Here is a 15,257-nt window from a genome sequence, read left to right on the forward strand (position 1 = left end):
TCAGTGTGAAGATGTACTTTCCTGAATTAATGCTGACTAGATGAATTAATGACTTTATAAAATTTTTGAATTGATTCAATAGTTTTAGGAAAAAAATTTGAAGGAGAAGGTTTAGTGTTTTTGTCAGAAGATGTAATATACTTAGAATGAAAAATAGAATCTGCTTGTTCCTCATAGAATAGTAAGAAAAGACTGTATAATATGAAATGCGGTGAACTTTCATAAATTGCACTAAGAATAGAGACAGACTTGCTACAGACTTGTGGTCAAGGAGAAACATTCATTCTAGCTCAAGTCCAAGGATGCAACAATAGGTGCTCACTATGAAAAAGTAAGACAATGTGAAACTGTTGCTTTGAACTTACAATGAGCTTATAGAATGAAGCACTGCTTTGAAGTAACTCTCAACATCCTTCTATAACTCCCTTCCGTGTAACATTTTATCTGTAAGATAATTTTATAAAGAATTTTTGTCTACAATGGTATGAAAAGGCTGAGAGAAAAAAAATAAAATGTGGCTGTTCCTCTGCTCCATCCACCAAATGTATATATGTCAGGAGTATAATCCCTTTCTGTTCTACAAGGAACAGATAACAAAAACTAGTAACCTAAACCTTTGCATACATTTTACCACTAATGAAGAGTAATGTAGATCTCAAAAGAGAAAAAGAAATCCAAATATGGGAACAAAAGTTGTGGAAGTTTGAGTTTGTGGAAATATTAAAAATTAAACAGCATAGATTATGTTACTCAACTCTTCATTGTTAGAAAACACTGAAGAGAAATGATTTCAAGTGAAAATGAGTGTGTGTGTGTGTATGTGTGTGTGTGTGTGTGTGTGTGTGAGAGAGAGAGAGAGAGAGAGAGAGAGAGAGAGAGAGAGAGAGGAAGAGAGAGAGAGATGTGTGTGTCTGACTTTCTTTTTCTCTCTTTTCCTTTCTCTTTGGCTTGGAAGTATTGATGAATTCTGAACCTCTTGACTGGCCTGAAAGGGTACCCTTCTGAATCAAGGCCAAGTAACTAAGCTTCTTTTCTTAATCCTCTGCTGCCAGAAACTGCTGGCTTCTAGCAACAATGGCAGATGCCATACTCCTTCACCACCTGAATGCCAATAGTCTTAGGCGGTGAGCACTAATTGGACTCAGTGGGAAATTAATAATAATAATAATAATAATAAACAGCAACAACAACAACAACAGCAAAAGAGGAATAGAATCAAAATTTTAACAAGATTGTAGGCACGGGGGGTAGAAAGCAAGGGTTGGTGGGAGAAACTGGAAAGACATAGAATGGGGTGAATAAGATCCATGAAAAAGATTTTCTGTGAATAAATAACAATTATTTTTCAACATTTTAGGTAACGTTACATACATAAATGTTCAGCACAATTTTTTCTAAATGTGCTTAACACACAAAATTTAAAGATGATTATGAATGTGCTTAACACATTCTTACTCTGAATACCAGAGTCCCAGGGAAAAGAAAAACAATTTCAATGATGTTTCTGAAGACCATTTAGGTCTAATAGGATAAACCTCATAGGATCTATAGAAGTCTCATAAAATTTATAGGATTTCTAGAATTTTAAAATGAAACAACTGAAAATAATTTGCAAATAGAATTTTGTGCCTCAAAGCATCTAAAAGGAAGAGATTACAAAACCTAGTAACCCAAATGTTTGCATGTTTGATCACATATGGAGACTAGTGTAGATCTCAAAAAAAGAAAAACAAATCCAAATATGGAAAAAAAGTTTGCAAGCTTGATTTCATGAAATATTAAAAATTAAACAACATAGACTATGCTACCCAACTCTTTATTGCTGTCACAAAACCCTTAAGAGAAATGATGTTAAGTAAAAAATTACTTTGTGTTATTTTATTGTTTCAGGGCTACTCTTCAGTAGTGTATAGCTCCATTGCTATAGACTTTGGTAATACAGAATATCATGACTACAGGAAACAAAGAAAGGCTCAGACCAATATCATTTTCAATATAGGAGCCTCTTAGATCTGCTTTCCTTCCCTTTAAATTCCAGCCTACTAGATTGTGCTTCCAAACCTCAGGGTGAAATTCCAGATTCAGATTCTGTCTTACATGACAGGCAACTCTGGTTGCAGGATTGTCATTAAAGAGATAGCTTTGGAAAAGTACTATATGGTGAGAAATTAAACCTTACTCCCATCTCATAGAAGTAAAAGACAGCAATTTGTGTGGGAATTGAAAAATTGAATGTGGAAAGTACAATATTAAAAGATTTATATTGACTCTCTGTACAACCAAATCAAGGAATGAACTTGATAAATGGAAGCAGAAGATTTTCTCCAGGAAAAAATCTCAGAGCTTCCTTAACTCTGAGACAGCATTCATGGAGAAACCAAGATCACTGGGATTTTTGAAATATTATCCACTTGCTGGACTCTTTAATTCTAATAATTACGGACTTTCTAATTGTCCATATTGCACTCTTGTCAGAGGAATTAGCTACAATCAATTGCTATACTACTTTTACTTTCTCTACCATTGAATGAACAGCATCTTATGTATGGATTATATTCAACATGTGTTGACTATAATTCCATTTCTGAGAAATTTCGTTATGATTAACACAATTTTGATGGGCATCTGGAATTGTTATTATTGATCACTACTACACTGAGTGAATGAATAATTTATGAATTTAGAACTTAAATAAACCTTAAATTAGGGTGACTATACTTGCAAAGTGCAAAGCTTTCACAATCCTATTCTCTAAAGAGTGAATGTAATTTACTTAAGTGTTAATTTAGTGCCTGCTTTTAATAACTGTATAAATAGGCAAAAGATATCAATGGTAGAAAAGGTAAATGTCAGTGATAAAAATCTTGTATTTGCAAAACAATAAATATCCTGCAATTCCTTTGTCAATAGTGATATAGCCCAATTACAATGGAACTAGATTTTTGCTCCAAAGTTTCTTCATGGCATTTTTCATTTCTGCATTCCTCAAGGTGTAGATTAAGGGGTTCAGCATCGAAGTTATGAAAGTTAAGACCACAGTCACAGACTTATCAATGGGAAATGTGGACGTAGGCCTTGCATACAGGAAGATGCATGGAACAAAGAATAAAATAACCACAGTGATGTGGGAAGCACATGTGTACAAAGCTTTGCGCTTCCCTTCCAGACTATGTGCCTTAAGGGAGTGTAAAATGACTCCATAAGAAACTAGGAGAATTATAAATGTGACAGTACAAATTGCCCCTCCATTACCAATCATACAAAGCCCTATAAGGTAAGTATTGGCACAAGCTAGTTTTAGCAGAGGATATATATCACATGCAAAGCTGTCAATGATATTTGGGCCACAAAAAGGGAGCTGATAAATGAAGATGAATTGAATTAATGAGTGAAGAAAGCCCCCAATCCAGGCCCCCAACAGCATGAGAACACACACCCGCCGGTTCATGATGGTCACGTAATGAAGAGGTTTACAGATGGCCACATAACGGTCATAGGCCATCACCACCAGAAGAATGACTTCTGCTCCAGCAAATAAATGAACTATAAAAACTTGAGTCAGGCAAGCCCGGAAGGAGATGGTCTTTGTTTCATAGAGCAAGTCAATAATCATTTTGGGTGCAATGGCAGTAGAATAGACAGTATCTATAAATGACAAATAAGCCAGGAAAAAGTACATGGGGGAGCCAAGGGACTGGCTAGCCATGATGGTCACCATGATGAGCAGATTGCCCATTACTGTCCCAATGTAGATGAGCAAGAATGTAACAAACAGAACCTTTTGGCCCTCTGGGTTCTGGGTGAGGCCCAGGAGGATAAATTCAGTCACATTGTTCCTTTTTTCCATATGCTCTTCTGAGAGAGCTTAATTCACTCATATGTCAGAGCCTGTAGGTAAGAGCAACTGATTGTTAAAAGATTTCAAGCTTCATGCTACATTGTGGCTATTTTCTCACCAATTTTACAATGCTTGATTACATAGTTAGTTTGAATTTCTTCCTCTGTATTCTGATCCAACTTCAAAAATTCCTTTCTGCAACAATAAAGTGAATGTTCAGGGTTCTTTTTGGCAGATATTTGAGGGTTTCATCTGTGAAAGGATAGAGTTAAAATATAACCATATGTTAAGACTATATCTGCATGCTTATATGCAATAATGTCTCCACTATAAATCAAAATTTTATGCCAATATGTAGATACAGCCTTTCTGACTACACAGTATGAGGTACAGAACACACATAAATAACAGTAGTTGTTTCAAAAACAGTTAGATTGTTCATTAAATGCTCATTTTAAATTAATTGAATGTTAAACTTCATAAGAGATGTAAATGAGCAAAAGATAAATGCAAAATTACTCTATCCATCAAAATCAAAAACAGGAAGTTTTAAAACTCTGAGTGTATATTCGCAAAGTGTAACAATAATGGTTGCTTGACAGTGTGTAAGATATTTTACCAAAATCAAATATAATGAAACATCTACAGAGCATCTGGGCATTTTAAAATGGCATATGTTCAGTGGCAATTCATTAAAATGTGTTATGTGGTAAATGTGTTAAAATATATACTTTATATTATGAAATATTTCTATAAAATATATGCATGTCATGGTACTTGTTACGTTTTACCCTAGGTTTTCTCTATCTTATATCATATTTGAAAACATAACACAATGTTTCAAGATGTTATTGAAAAAATATTTTTTCCAGCACTACCCTGTAAAATTGTCCCTGGCATGAAACTCTTTGGATACAACGTAAAGGTGTATTTAAGAGTGATACAGCTTATTTAAAATAAGTAGTGGCTTAATATAAATATGTTAGGTAGGTTTCCTCCTTGGCTACTTGTTTCAAATCTAGATATTTACAATATTGCCTTTGATCCCTGAAAATGATAATTTAGTTTGATGAAGTTGATATTATATTGTGATGATATCAATCCAGGTATAATGGCAAGAACAGGTTGAGAACAAACATAGTAACTGAGAATTTAAATCTTACAGAGATATATAACTCCTTTAGCTTGAGCTAAACACAACGTATTCTTTTAAATGAATTTTAGCTTAAATTATAGATTTACCTATATTTGACTTCAAAAGTAAAGTGGCATTGCTTGGTGTTCCATCTCATGTGAAAAGTCTTATTGAGAATTTTCAAGAAAAAAAGCAACTTAAAGCTTCACTCGCTTACTCAAAAATAATACTTTTAAAATATATTTAAATATATTTAAAATATATTTAGTGCATAGTACTGAATAATCTTAAAATTAGACTTTTTTAATTACTGGGACATTTACATGTCTCCTGCAATGTAGCTTGTGTCTAGATAATAATGGGTTTTAGTTTATATCTTGAAGTAACATTAATTCCCAAAGAGAATAATTCAATAAGGCAAAGGAACTTAATGATGAACCTCAAAATATTTCAATTGAATTGTTCAAACACTCCCAAAAGTACTTGCTCCAAACTAAATTATCCAAGGATCCATGCCCCAGAGAACTGTGTCTTCTATATACTCCATCCAATGCAGTGCCTGGGAAGACATATCAGCAAAATCAAGTGGAATAAAGTATAAACATAGCAATAGATAACAAATTATTCCTCAAAAACAAAAAAGAAATATATAAGAAGCATTTATTTAATCAACATGGAATTGAGATTTAAATGCACTGATATGAAAGAAAAGTTCAAGGCTTTCTATAAGACAGATGTGTTAAAAATATATATAACAAATCATTGCTTATCAACTAACTAAAAGTTTTGATACAGTTTAAATGAGATAATACTCACATGTTCAATCTAACTTTCTTGAAATGTGATACAATAATATAAATTTAAAAACAATGAGCCTTAATCGTCACATGTCACTTAAATTACATGGAAGCTTCAACTTCATAAATTTAAATCTATTTGTATATACTATAAAACCTATATGATACAACAAATCAAGTATTTTATACACATTAATAACAGACTCAGTGTGCCAAAGACACTGGGGTTATTTGTAGAATTTTAATTTCTTTAAGAGAAATGAATATTACCTAGACAAGAAAGTGACAGAAGCTAGAAGAGACCCCCACAATAAAAATGTCAAATCAAGGGAGATATTGTCAGAAATGAACTCAAGAGTAGTCACATAATACTAAGTTCTTGAAATCTTAGCAAAAAATATGTGAAAGAAATAAAATAAAAGGATACAATTAGGAAATGAAGCAGATTTCTTTCAGATACTATAATTTTTTCCACAGGCCCTGAAGAGTCTCTGGGAAAATTGTTAGATAAGATAAGCAATTTCAGGAGGGGAGCAGATATAAAGTCAACATGGCATATCAACTGCTCCATTTATTTTATTTTATTTTATTTTATTTTATTTTATTTATTTTACATTTATTTTCTTTTAAGAATTTTATACATTAAGACTATGTTTATATACTTTTACCTAACCTCTTTGGTTCCAAATGCTCTGTTCACCCACTCCTTGTCAAATTTATGACACCTTCTCCTTTAATTATTACTGTTAAATGTATGTAGTTGTGTCTGTGTGCATGTGTGTGTGTGTATGTGTGTGCATGTACCTGTGTGTGCATATGCATGTAAATATAAACTGTTGAGTCCATTTAGTGTTGCTCTTAGAAGATATGTTTAGGCTCATGAGAGATAACCACCCAAGATGAATTAAGACATAAAGGGAGTGACTACTGGAGAAGCTTGATTTGACTTTTTCCTGTCTGTTTACCAATAAGCATTAATTTAATGTAACTCTTAATACTCTTCAGATTTCATAAGTGAAGCTTTTTTTCATAAATAGAAGACATCACTTAAAGCAATGTCTTCATCTTGAGACTATTAGAATCTTATTTAATATATCTATTTGTATCTTAGTAAGATTTTTTTTAATTTCAAAGAAATGATAAAAGTAGGAATGAAGACAAGATATCTTTATTTACAAATAATATGATCATATATATGAGACCTTAAATACTTATAAGAATATACTTAGATATAATAAATAATTTGTCAAAGTATCAAGGTAGAGTCAACATATACAAATCAATTGCTTTCATATATGGCAATAATGAATGGACAATGAAAGAAATCAAGAATACATTTTTATTCACTGCCACCTAAAACCTAATTTTTGATGAAGATAACAAAAACAAAAACTAAAACAGAAAACAAAAAAAGTCTACATCTTCAACAAAAATGCTAGTGAAACTGGAACATGTAAATTAATGGAGCTTGAATCATTTTTTACAAAACAGAGAAATACAATTTTAATCAATCAGAAAGGCAAACTCTGGACTTCAGTCATCTTTTCACCTATAAATTAGAAACCAATGGAAACAAACTGTTGGAATAAGGCAGTTTCCCCACACTTGTGGCACAACTCTATTAAAAAAAATGTTAAACATGAAAATAGAAGTCTGACACTCATAAAAAGTGTATAAAAGGCCTCCAAATGTTGTCCTCTTTCTAACCTTTTACAAAGTCTAATGACAAAAGAATCAAAAACCTTAATTCAGGGCCCAAAATTATAGGTCTCTCTATAAAAAGTTATTTTAAAGTTTCAATAAGATGTTTATATGAATTGTCATTAATACGCAGAAAACAATACCTGAATTGACTAAGAAGACTGTTTGGAATTAAAAAGTTAGTGCATGACTAAAGAAGTAACTAGAGAAAAATACAAAGAGTTCACTAAATGAATGAACATCTTAGATAACTACACATGGCTTCCGTATCACCTCCTTCGTCCTGTCCATCTTGAGTTACAGTCCTGATTTCCTTAGGTAATGGACAGCAGTGTAGAAGTATAAACTGAATAAACCCTTTCTTCCTCAATTTTCATCTTGGACATGATGTTTGTGCAATAATAGAAACCCTGACTAAGACTGTAGGAGCTGCCATCCTATAGTCAAAAAACTGTTACCCAGAATTTCTCCTGTCTAAAAGAACTGCAGGAACAAAAATGTAGTAGAGACTGAAAGAAAGTAGTTCCAGTAACCAGCCCAACTTGGGATTCATCTCAAGGGGAGGCTCCAAGGCCTGATGCTATGGTGTACTTAATGACAGGAACCTATCATAGCTGTCCTCTGAGAGGCCCAAGAGGCAAATGATTGAGACAGATGCAGTAACTTACATCTAACCATTGGACTGAAGTCATGGGACCCCCATGGTTCAATTAGGAGAAGGCAGAAAGAAGTTGAGGAGGAGAGTGACCCCATAGGAAGACCAGCAGACTCAACTAACCAGACCTCTGATATCTCTCACTGATCCACCAACCAGGAAGCACACATGAGCTGGGCAAAGCCCCTGACACATATACAGCAGAGAACTACCTGGTCTGACCTCAGTGAGAGATTATGAGCCTAACCCTGGAGAGACTTGAGGCCTCAGGGTGCAGGCAGGTTTGATGGTAGGAGGGGCACATCTTCATCAAGACAAGGGGGAGGATGAATGGGCTAAAGAATTGTGGGAGGGTGGACCAGAAGGATAGTAATAACTGAACTGTAAAAAATAAAAGTTAAAAAAAATCAACTAACAAATGCTGAGACAGATGCAGATAAAAGAGAACCTGTCTACACTGCTGATAGGTATATAGATTAATGCAGCTGTTATTAAAGTCAGTATGTGGAGATATAACATACCATATATATCTCCCATGTGTTTATCCAAAGCAATGATGACAGCCATCATATCACAGAATCTTTCCACATCAGTGCTTATCACAGCATCATTCACTGTGGCTAATTAATAGAATCAACAACTAAGAGATGAAATTGGCCCAGATGTCTATCAACAAAGAAATTAATAAAGAAAGACTATTATTCAAATACACAACAAATTATATTCAGCAATAGAAAGAACAAAATTATGCACTTTGAAGGAAAACTGGCACTGCTAGAGATTATGGTATTAAATGTAAGGTCAAATTCACAAGACAAATATTCCAAGTACTCAATCATATGTTGATCAAATAATTTCTTAAAGCACCATAAAAATATTTTTGAATCTCAAGTTAAAAAATTATTATACTTGATCCTTGGACTAAATAGAACTAATTCTCCAAAACCATATTTTGTTTTGAAATATATCATATCATGTAAACGTAAATATGTTTTTCTATATTGGAAATAGGAAACACAAAAATTGAGGTAAAAATGTCAACTAGTTTCATTAAAACTTTTTATAATACAGGTTCAGAACAAAACTTCATATATTACTTTATAAATATATAACTTTTCAAGAAAAACACAATTTAAAGTTCATGAAATAAATTCAGAAATAGAAAGTATATGGGAAGGTAAAATTATGGCTCATCAAAAAAATTAAATCAATTGGTATTAAGTCTGTACAATGGCATTGTTTTTTAAGGATAAATCATGATCTATTGAAATATTAATTGAGATCACTGTTTCAGAACAAGCCATATACTTAAAAAGAGTAACAATGAGATTGGATATGCTTTGAGGCATTATCCCTTGTTTTCATGAAAGAATGAATGTCATGACCTGCAGGAAGAATACATTTCTCCTGCTAAAGTGAATTTAGTGCTCCAAAGTCTGCTCATCGCATTTTTCATTTCTGCATTCCTCAGGGTGTAGATCAAGGGATTCAACATGGGAGTAATTAAAGTTAAAACTACAGTCACACACTTATCAATGGGAAATGTGGACGTAGGCCTTGCAAACAAGAATATACAAGGAACAAAGAATAATATGACCACTGCAATGTGGGAAGCACATGTGTACAAAGCTTTGCGTTTCCCTTCTAGACTATGTGCCTTAAGGGAGTGTAAAATTACCCCATAGGAAACTAAAAGAATTAAGAAGGTGAAGGTGCAAATTGCCCCTCCATTAGCAATCATACAAAGCCCTATAAGGTAAGTATTGGTGCAAGCTAGTTTTAGCAAAGGATAAATGTCACACAAAAAGTTGTCAATGATGTTTGGACCACAGAAAGGGAGCTGATAAATGAAGATGAATTGAATTAATGAGTGAATAAAACCCCCAACCCAGGCCCCCAACAGCATGAGAACACACACCCGCCGGTTCATGATAGCCAAATAATGGAGAGGTTTACAGATGGCCACATAACGGTCATAGGCCATCACCACCAGAAGAATGACCTCAGCTCCAGCAAATAAATGATCTATAAAAACTTGAGTCAGGCAAGCCCGGAAGGAGATGGTCTTTGTTTCATAGAGCAAGTCAATAATCATTTTGGGAGCAATGGCAGTAGAATAGACAGTATCTATAAATGACAAATAAGCCAGGAAAAAGTACATGGGGGAGCCAAGGGACTGGCTAGCCATGATGGTCACCATGATGAGCAGACTGCCCAGTACTGTCACAATATAGATGAGCAAGAATAAGACAAACAGAACCTTTTGGCCCTCTGGGTTCTGGGTGAGGCCCAGGAGGATAAATTCAGTCACATTGTTCCTCATTTCCATTTGTTCTTCTGAGAGTGCTGAATTCACTTAGATTTCAGAGCCTATAGACAGAGCAGATGCTTAATTTGAAGTGATCTTAAGTTCCATGAATAAATCCTCTGCTTGTATCAAAGTGTCTCATAGATTTTTCTCTTTATATCCATACACTCATACATATCTCAAACCTCAGTAAAGAAGTTTCTTTCTGCAGTAGAAATTCACACAGATATACAACTGGTAGCCATTCAGAAAATTGGAGATTGTAGTCTTAGCTTTAATTGGAACACCATATGTAAAATATGCAGCATTTCAGAAAAGTAGGGATTAAATTCTTCTCTCACTCTACTCCACTTGATTTTCACAAACTTCAGGGCAAAATGGTCTCCTAATTCCCCCAAAGTAGCTTTCTTTAGACAATCTCTCATAATGAGTGAAAGTTGTTTTTTCAAGTTATACATTTTTCTGAATGTACCAATGTACAATATATATATATATATATATATATATATATATATATATATATTATTATATCAACCATCTATTCACAAGTCAAACATTTTGTTGCAGAAAGGGGACAGGAATGCATACAGATCAGAATTAGTAGAAATTTGCAGTGAAATAGTATTAGTCAGACATGATTGTGACACTACATACATAAACTCACAGTGTGTATGACTATATACCCAAGAGCTATAAATAAACTAGGAAAATCACAGAATGCATATGGAATGGGCTCACAATTTCCACCACTAACTGAGGAAGACTGTGGAGATTTTCTGAGCATCTTCACGCTACTTACCCCTGCAGCATTTCAGAAAAGTAGGGTTTAAATTCTTCTCTCACTCTACTCCACCTGATTTTCACAAACTTCAGGGCAAAATGGTCTCCTAATTCCCCCAAATTAGCTTTCTTTAGACAATCTCTCATAAAGAGTGAAAGTTGTTTTTTCAAGTTATACATTTTTCTGAATCAACAATAGTCTTTATTAAATAAAGAAACATAAACACTGGTAATACTTCCAGAGTCTTAAGTACTTAACAAATAATCATTAATGGTTCTTTTAAATATGTGAACCTGTTTAAATATGTGAACCTATTAATCACCTGATTAATGGTGAATAAAGGGGAAAAAAAGGCTTGCAAAAGCCAGTTTCAAAGAGATAAACTGCCTTCACGGGAAAACGTCCTGGAACTGCTGAGATCTTAAGATCCGATTTCTGGTGCAGATTCTAAATCTCCGCAATCTATGTTAAGTAACTGTATAACTGTGGGTGAATTATACAATATATAATATGATAACTGTAAAACATCTAACATATAAGGAGTGTTAAAGGCTTAAACACAAATAGAGTGTAAAGAAATGTGCCTGATACATAAACACTAAATAAATTCAGAGTATTCTTGATATTAGTTTCTGTAGTTTTAAATGCCACGGCGTTATGTAAAACATCTGAGTGAATCTCCCAGAGCCTTCACCTCTAATGACCAAAGAGGAATTCCCATTGGATGACTGGGAAGACTATATTATCATTGTGCACCTTAAAGGAAGCTGCATCTTCTTTCCACACACACTACTATGAGGAAATTCATTAACTTTCTTTGCATTAGTAATGGATCTGAAACATTTTACTATTAAATTTAATGTTTTAAAGCTACAGAATCAATGGAGCATGGAAGTTTTAAAGAAAATTAAAATGAAATCTATAAAACAGTCAGAAATAGATGGTGCCAGTTTTTGAAGATTCATCCAAATTTTATACTTAAATTATCATAAAAATCTTTATCCATTCTAATAAGCAAAAGTATTTCTGTTAATACTTAATACATTTCTGAGCATGAGTTCTTTATTTCATAATTACCTAGCAATTTCCACAACAAAATTTCATTTATACAAATACATAAAATAATTAAAAATAAGCCATAATTAAAATTGAACTGATGCTGAAGGGAGAATTATTCACAATAATCAAAAAATAGTAATATCTCATTTACCCATCAGCAGACAAATAAATACTGTACAATACACATACACACACACACACACACACACACACACACAAAGGCTTAGTATCAAAGTAGATTTCCAAGTGAGATTAGTGAGGAAATAGATGAGCAATATCTTCCATTTCAATAAGGAATATATTAATATTATTATTAATGAGTAAAATGAATACATTGTACCAAATTATTAAATCAGACATCATGAAGGTACATATATTTTATTATCTAACCTTTATGAAGTACTTAGATTAGTCATATTCATAGAAATGATATAATAATGGTTTAGGAGATGGCAGGAGTAAGGGATGAGGAGTTTTAAATCAGTGTGGTTAAGGGTTAAATGTGAGATGAAGTGTAGGCATACAATATTGAATAAATTGATTGTGTTTGCCTCATTAAAGAGAAATGACCTCTACTAATTTTGTTGTTAGAACATATACATTTAGGATTTTATATACATTTATGTCTTGATTGTTCAGTCAGTTGAACAAATAGAAGCCACATATTGGATTGGAAACAAGGAGAATGAAAAGAGTTGAAGGAGGGAAAGAGAATGTAGGACATGACCATTATATTTTAATTTGAAAGATAAAACATTTTTATTACAGTTAAAATTAATTTGAAAAAGAATGAAACATGTGCAGAGAAATAGAAAATGTAAATGCCAGAAGGAGGTGACAATTTATAATAACAAGAGTTGCATTCTGTAAATTGTATAAAATATCTGATAAACCCATTATTATGACGGTAAACCATATACATGTTACAGTATTCATGCTTTGAAACATGATTTCACTTGTCTCATAGGCAATTAAATAATAATATAAAGTTTCTAGAAAGTTTTAGATTATTAATCTATCAACATTCTAAAAGTAAATAATGTGCATGCAGTATCCTACTGACTCTTGTATAAGACTTTAAAGTAAGTAATCAGCATATTTGTGAAAGATACAATTAAACTAAGCATATTTGACCCTACTTTATAAAAACAAAACACAAACAACAGCAGCAAGAGAAAAACATTGGAATGATTTCACTAATATGTTACCTGGGTTTTGTATTTCTTCTTTATTCACTTATTCCAATTCAGGCTTATGTGGTTTTATTTTCATGCCTAGAAAAATATCTTTTTACTTATAACATCAAATCAGCAAGCATATAAGTGCAGGTATACCTTTAAACAAATTAACATTCAATCATGTAAGATAGATTTGTTTTGTCACTTAGATACAGCTCTTTAGGCTCACACAGAGCATAGTAAATATTCTCTACTCTTCAAGAAGCAGTTTAGTGTTTAGACTCCCTATTTTTGAACAATTGAAATCCAGAAAAAAAAAACAGTGATATATAAGATGCATCATGAAATTTCAAAGCAGTTTTGGGGAACATGTATTAAGAATCTGTGTCAATTTTAATCATATGTTTGCTATTAAATTATTTAGACATTCCTCTTAGCATCTATTTCAGTTGTACAGTGCAGGATAATAGCAAAATACAGACTGTTTTGTATTATTTATCACTCACAAAATAACACTAATCTGGTTGACATGTATCATGTTATTGTCTTTTTGTTTTATAACCAATGGTAACATAAAATCCACAAGAGAATTCTTCTATGAAGCAAAGAAAATTACTTACAAGAACTTCATAGTGAAATACTAAATATTTTTACTGATCTCTTCAAATTGCCCCCAGTGTGCTTCTTTCAAATTAAATCTCTAAAGAATTATGCCCCAGAGAACTAACACTTCCTATATGCTCCTTCCAATAATTCTGTGTATGTACTGACATCTTCTGCACAAATTCTACTAGATTTAAAATTACAGTTGAAGTGACTGATTTCAATACCTCAGACAATCAACTTTTATGTGATTTTTGTTGTCTTTTGTTTATTTAACCTTCTTGTCTTCTTAGTTTTTGTTTGTTTTGACTTTCATGTTTTGTATTTTATGTTATATTTTAAAAAGATGGATATGGCATAAAGAAAAAATAAAGTTGAATGGGTTATGAGATGAGGAGGATCTCTCTAAGATGGGAGAATGAAATTATTAAAATACGTCAAAAAACTTAAATGAAAAAAGAAAAACATCTTGAAGTTAGGTCATAAGCTCATAGAGTACTTTTCAGGATACCTTAGACTGTGTCTTTCTCTAAAGTGTTTTGTGGCCTTTTCTGTTAATAGTTTCAGAATTTTCAAATACTCCCTTAACCTAACAATTCTACTGCTTCAACTTCCCAAGTGCTTACACTCATGGGTCAATATTCTGGTAATTCTAATTATTTCTGCCATTCAAGATTCATGATCTGAACATGAATGAATAATGACAGAATGTTGAAAAACAAATCATTGAGTGAAACATATAATCCAGATTTGGAAATTTTCCATGATGATAAAACAATGAATATTACAATTATAAAATCAGATTTTTTGCTAAAAAAAAAAAACAAACAAACAAAAAAAAAACAAACAAAAAAAAAACTTCTGTGATTTTTCTAAATGGAGTTCTTATTAAAATGGACTTATTATTAATGACTTTCTTTTTTATTAAATTTTTATTTATTTATGTTCCAAAACTTAATTCCCTTCCAGGTCCCTCTCCCCTACCTCTGAGGGGTGTTCCCCACCTGCACTCATCCCCATCTCAACCCCATCAGCATCCCTCTTCCCTAGGGCATCAAATTTCTACAGACTTAAGCCTCTCCTCTCCTTCTGAGGCCATACAAGGCAGTCCTCTCCTACACATGTGCCTCAGGGCCACAGACCAGCCCAAGTATGCTCCTTGGTGTTTGGCTTAGTCTTTGGGAGGTCTGAGGGATCCAGGT

At 32.9% G+C, this 15,257-nt stretch overlaps 2 protein-coding genes across 2 annotated transcripts; both read right to left on the reverse strand.

Moving 5' to 3' along the window:
* Positions 1 to 2,923: 2,923 nt before the first annotated feature.
* Positions 2,924 to 3,847, reverse strand: LOC127684408 (olfactory receptor 4A15-like). Its single transcript, XM_052181338.1, has one exon. It carries the CDS (start codon positions 3,845 to 3,847, stop codon positions 2,924 to 2,926), a length of 924 nt encoding a protein of 307 aa, XP_052037298.1.
* Positions 3,848 to 9,504: 5,657 nt separating this feature from the next.
* On the reverse strand, positions 9,505 to 10,455 carry LOC127684409 (olfactory receptor 4A15-like). Its single transcript, XM_052181339.1, has one exon. The coding sequence runs from the start codon at positions 10,453 to 10,455 to the stop codon at positions 9,505 to 9,507; it is 951 nt and encodes a 316-aa protein (XP_052037299.1).
* Positions 10,456 to 15,257: the final 4,802 nt, after the last annotated feature.

Source organism: Apodemus sylvaticus, chromosome 5 (genome assembly GCF_947179515.1).
Source record: "Apodemus sylvaticus chromosome 5, mApoSyl1.1, whole genome shotgun sequence".
Taxonomy (NCBI): domain Eukaryota; kingdom Metazoa; phylum Chordata; class Mammalia; order Rodentia; family Muridae; genus Apodemus; species Apodemus sylvaticus.

What these genes read in the sequence shown, in the direction of transcription:
- LOC127684408 (XM_052181338.1), bottom strand. Translation starts at nt 3,847, where the DNA reads ATGGAAAAAAGGAACAATGTGACTGAATTTATCCTCCTGGGCCTCACC.
- LOC127684409 (XM_052181339.1), bottom strand. Translation starts at nt 10,455, where the DNA reads ATGGAAATGAGGAACAATGTGACTGAATTTATCCTCCTGGGCCTCACC.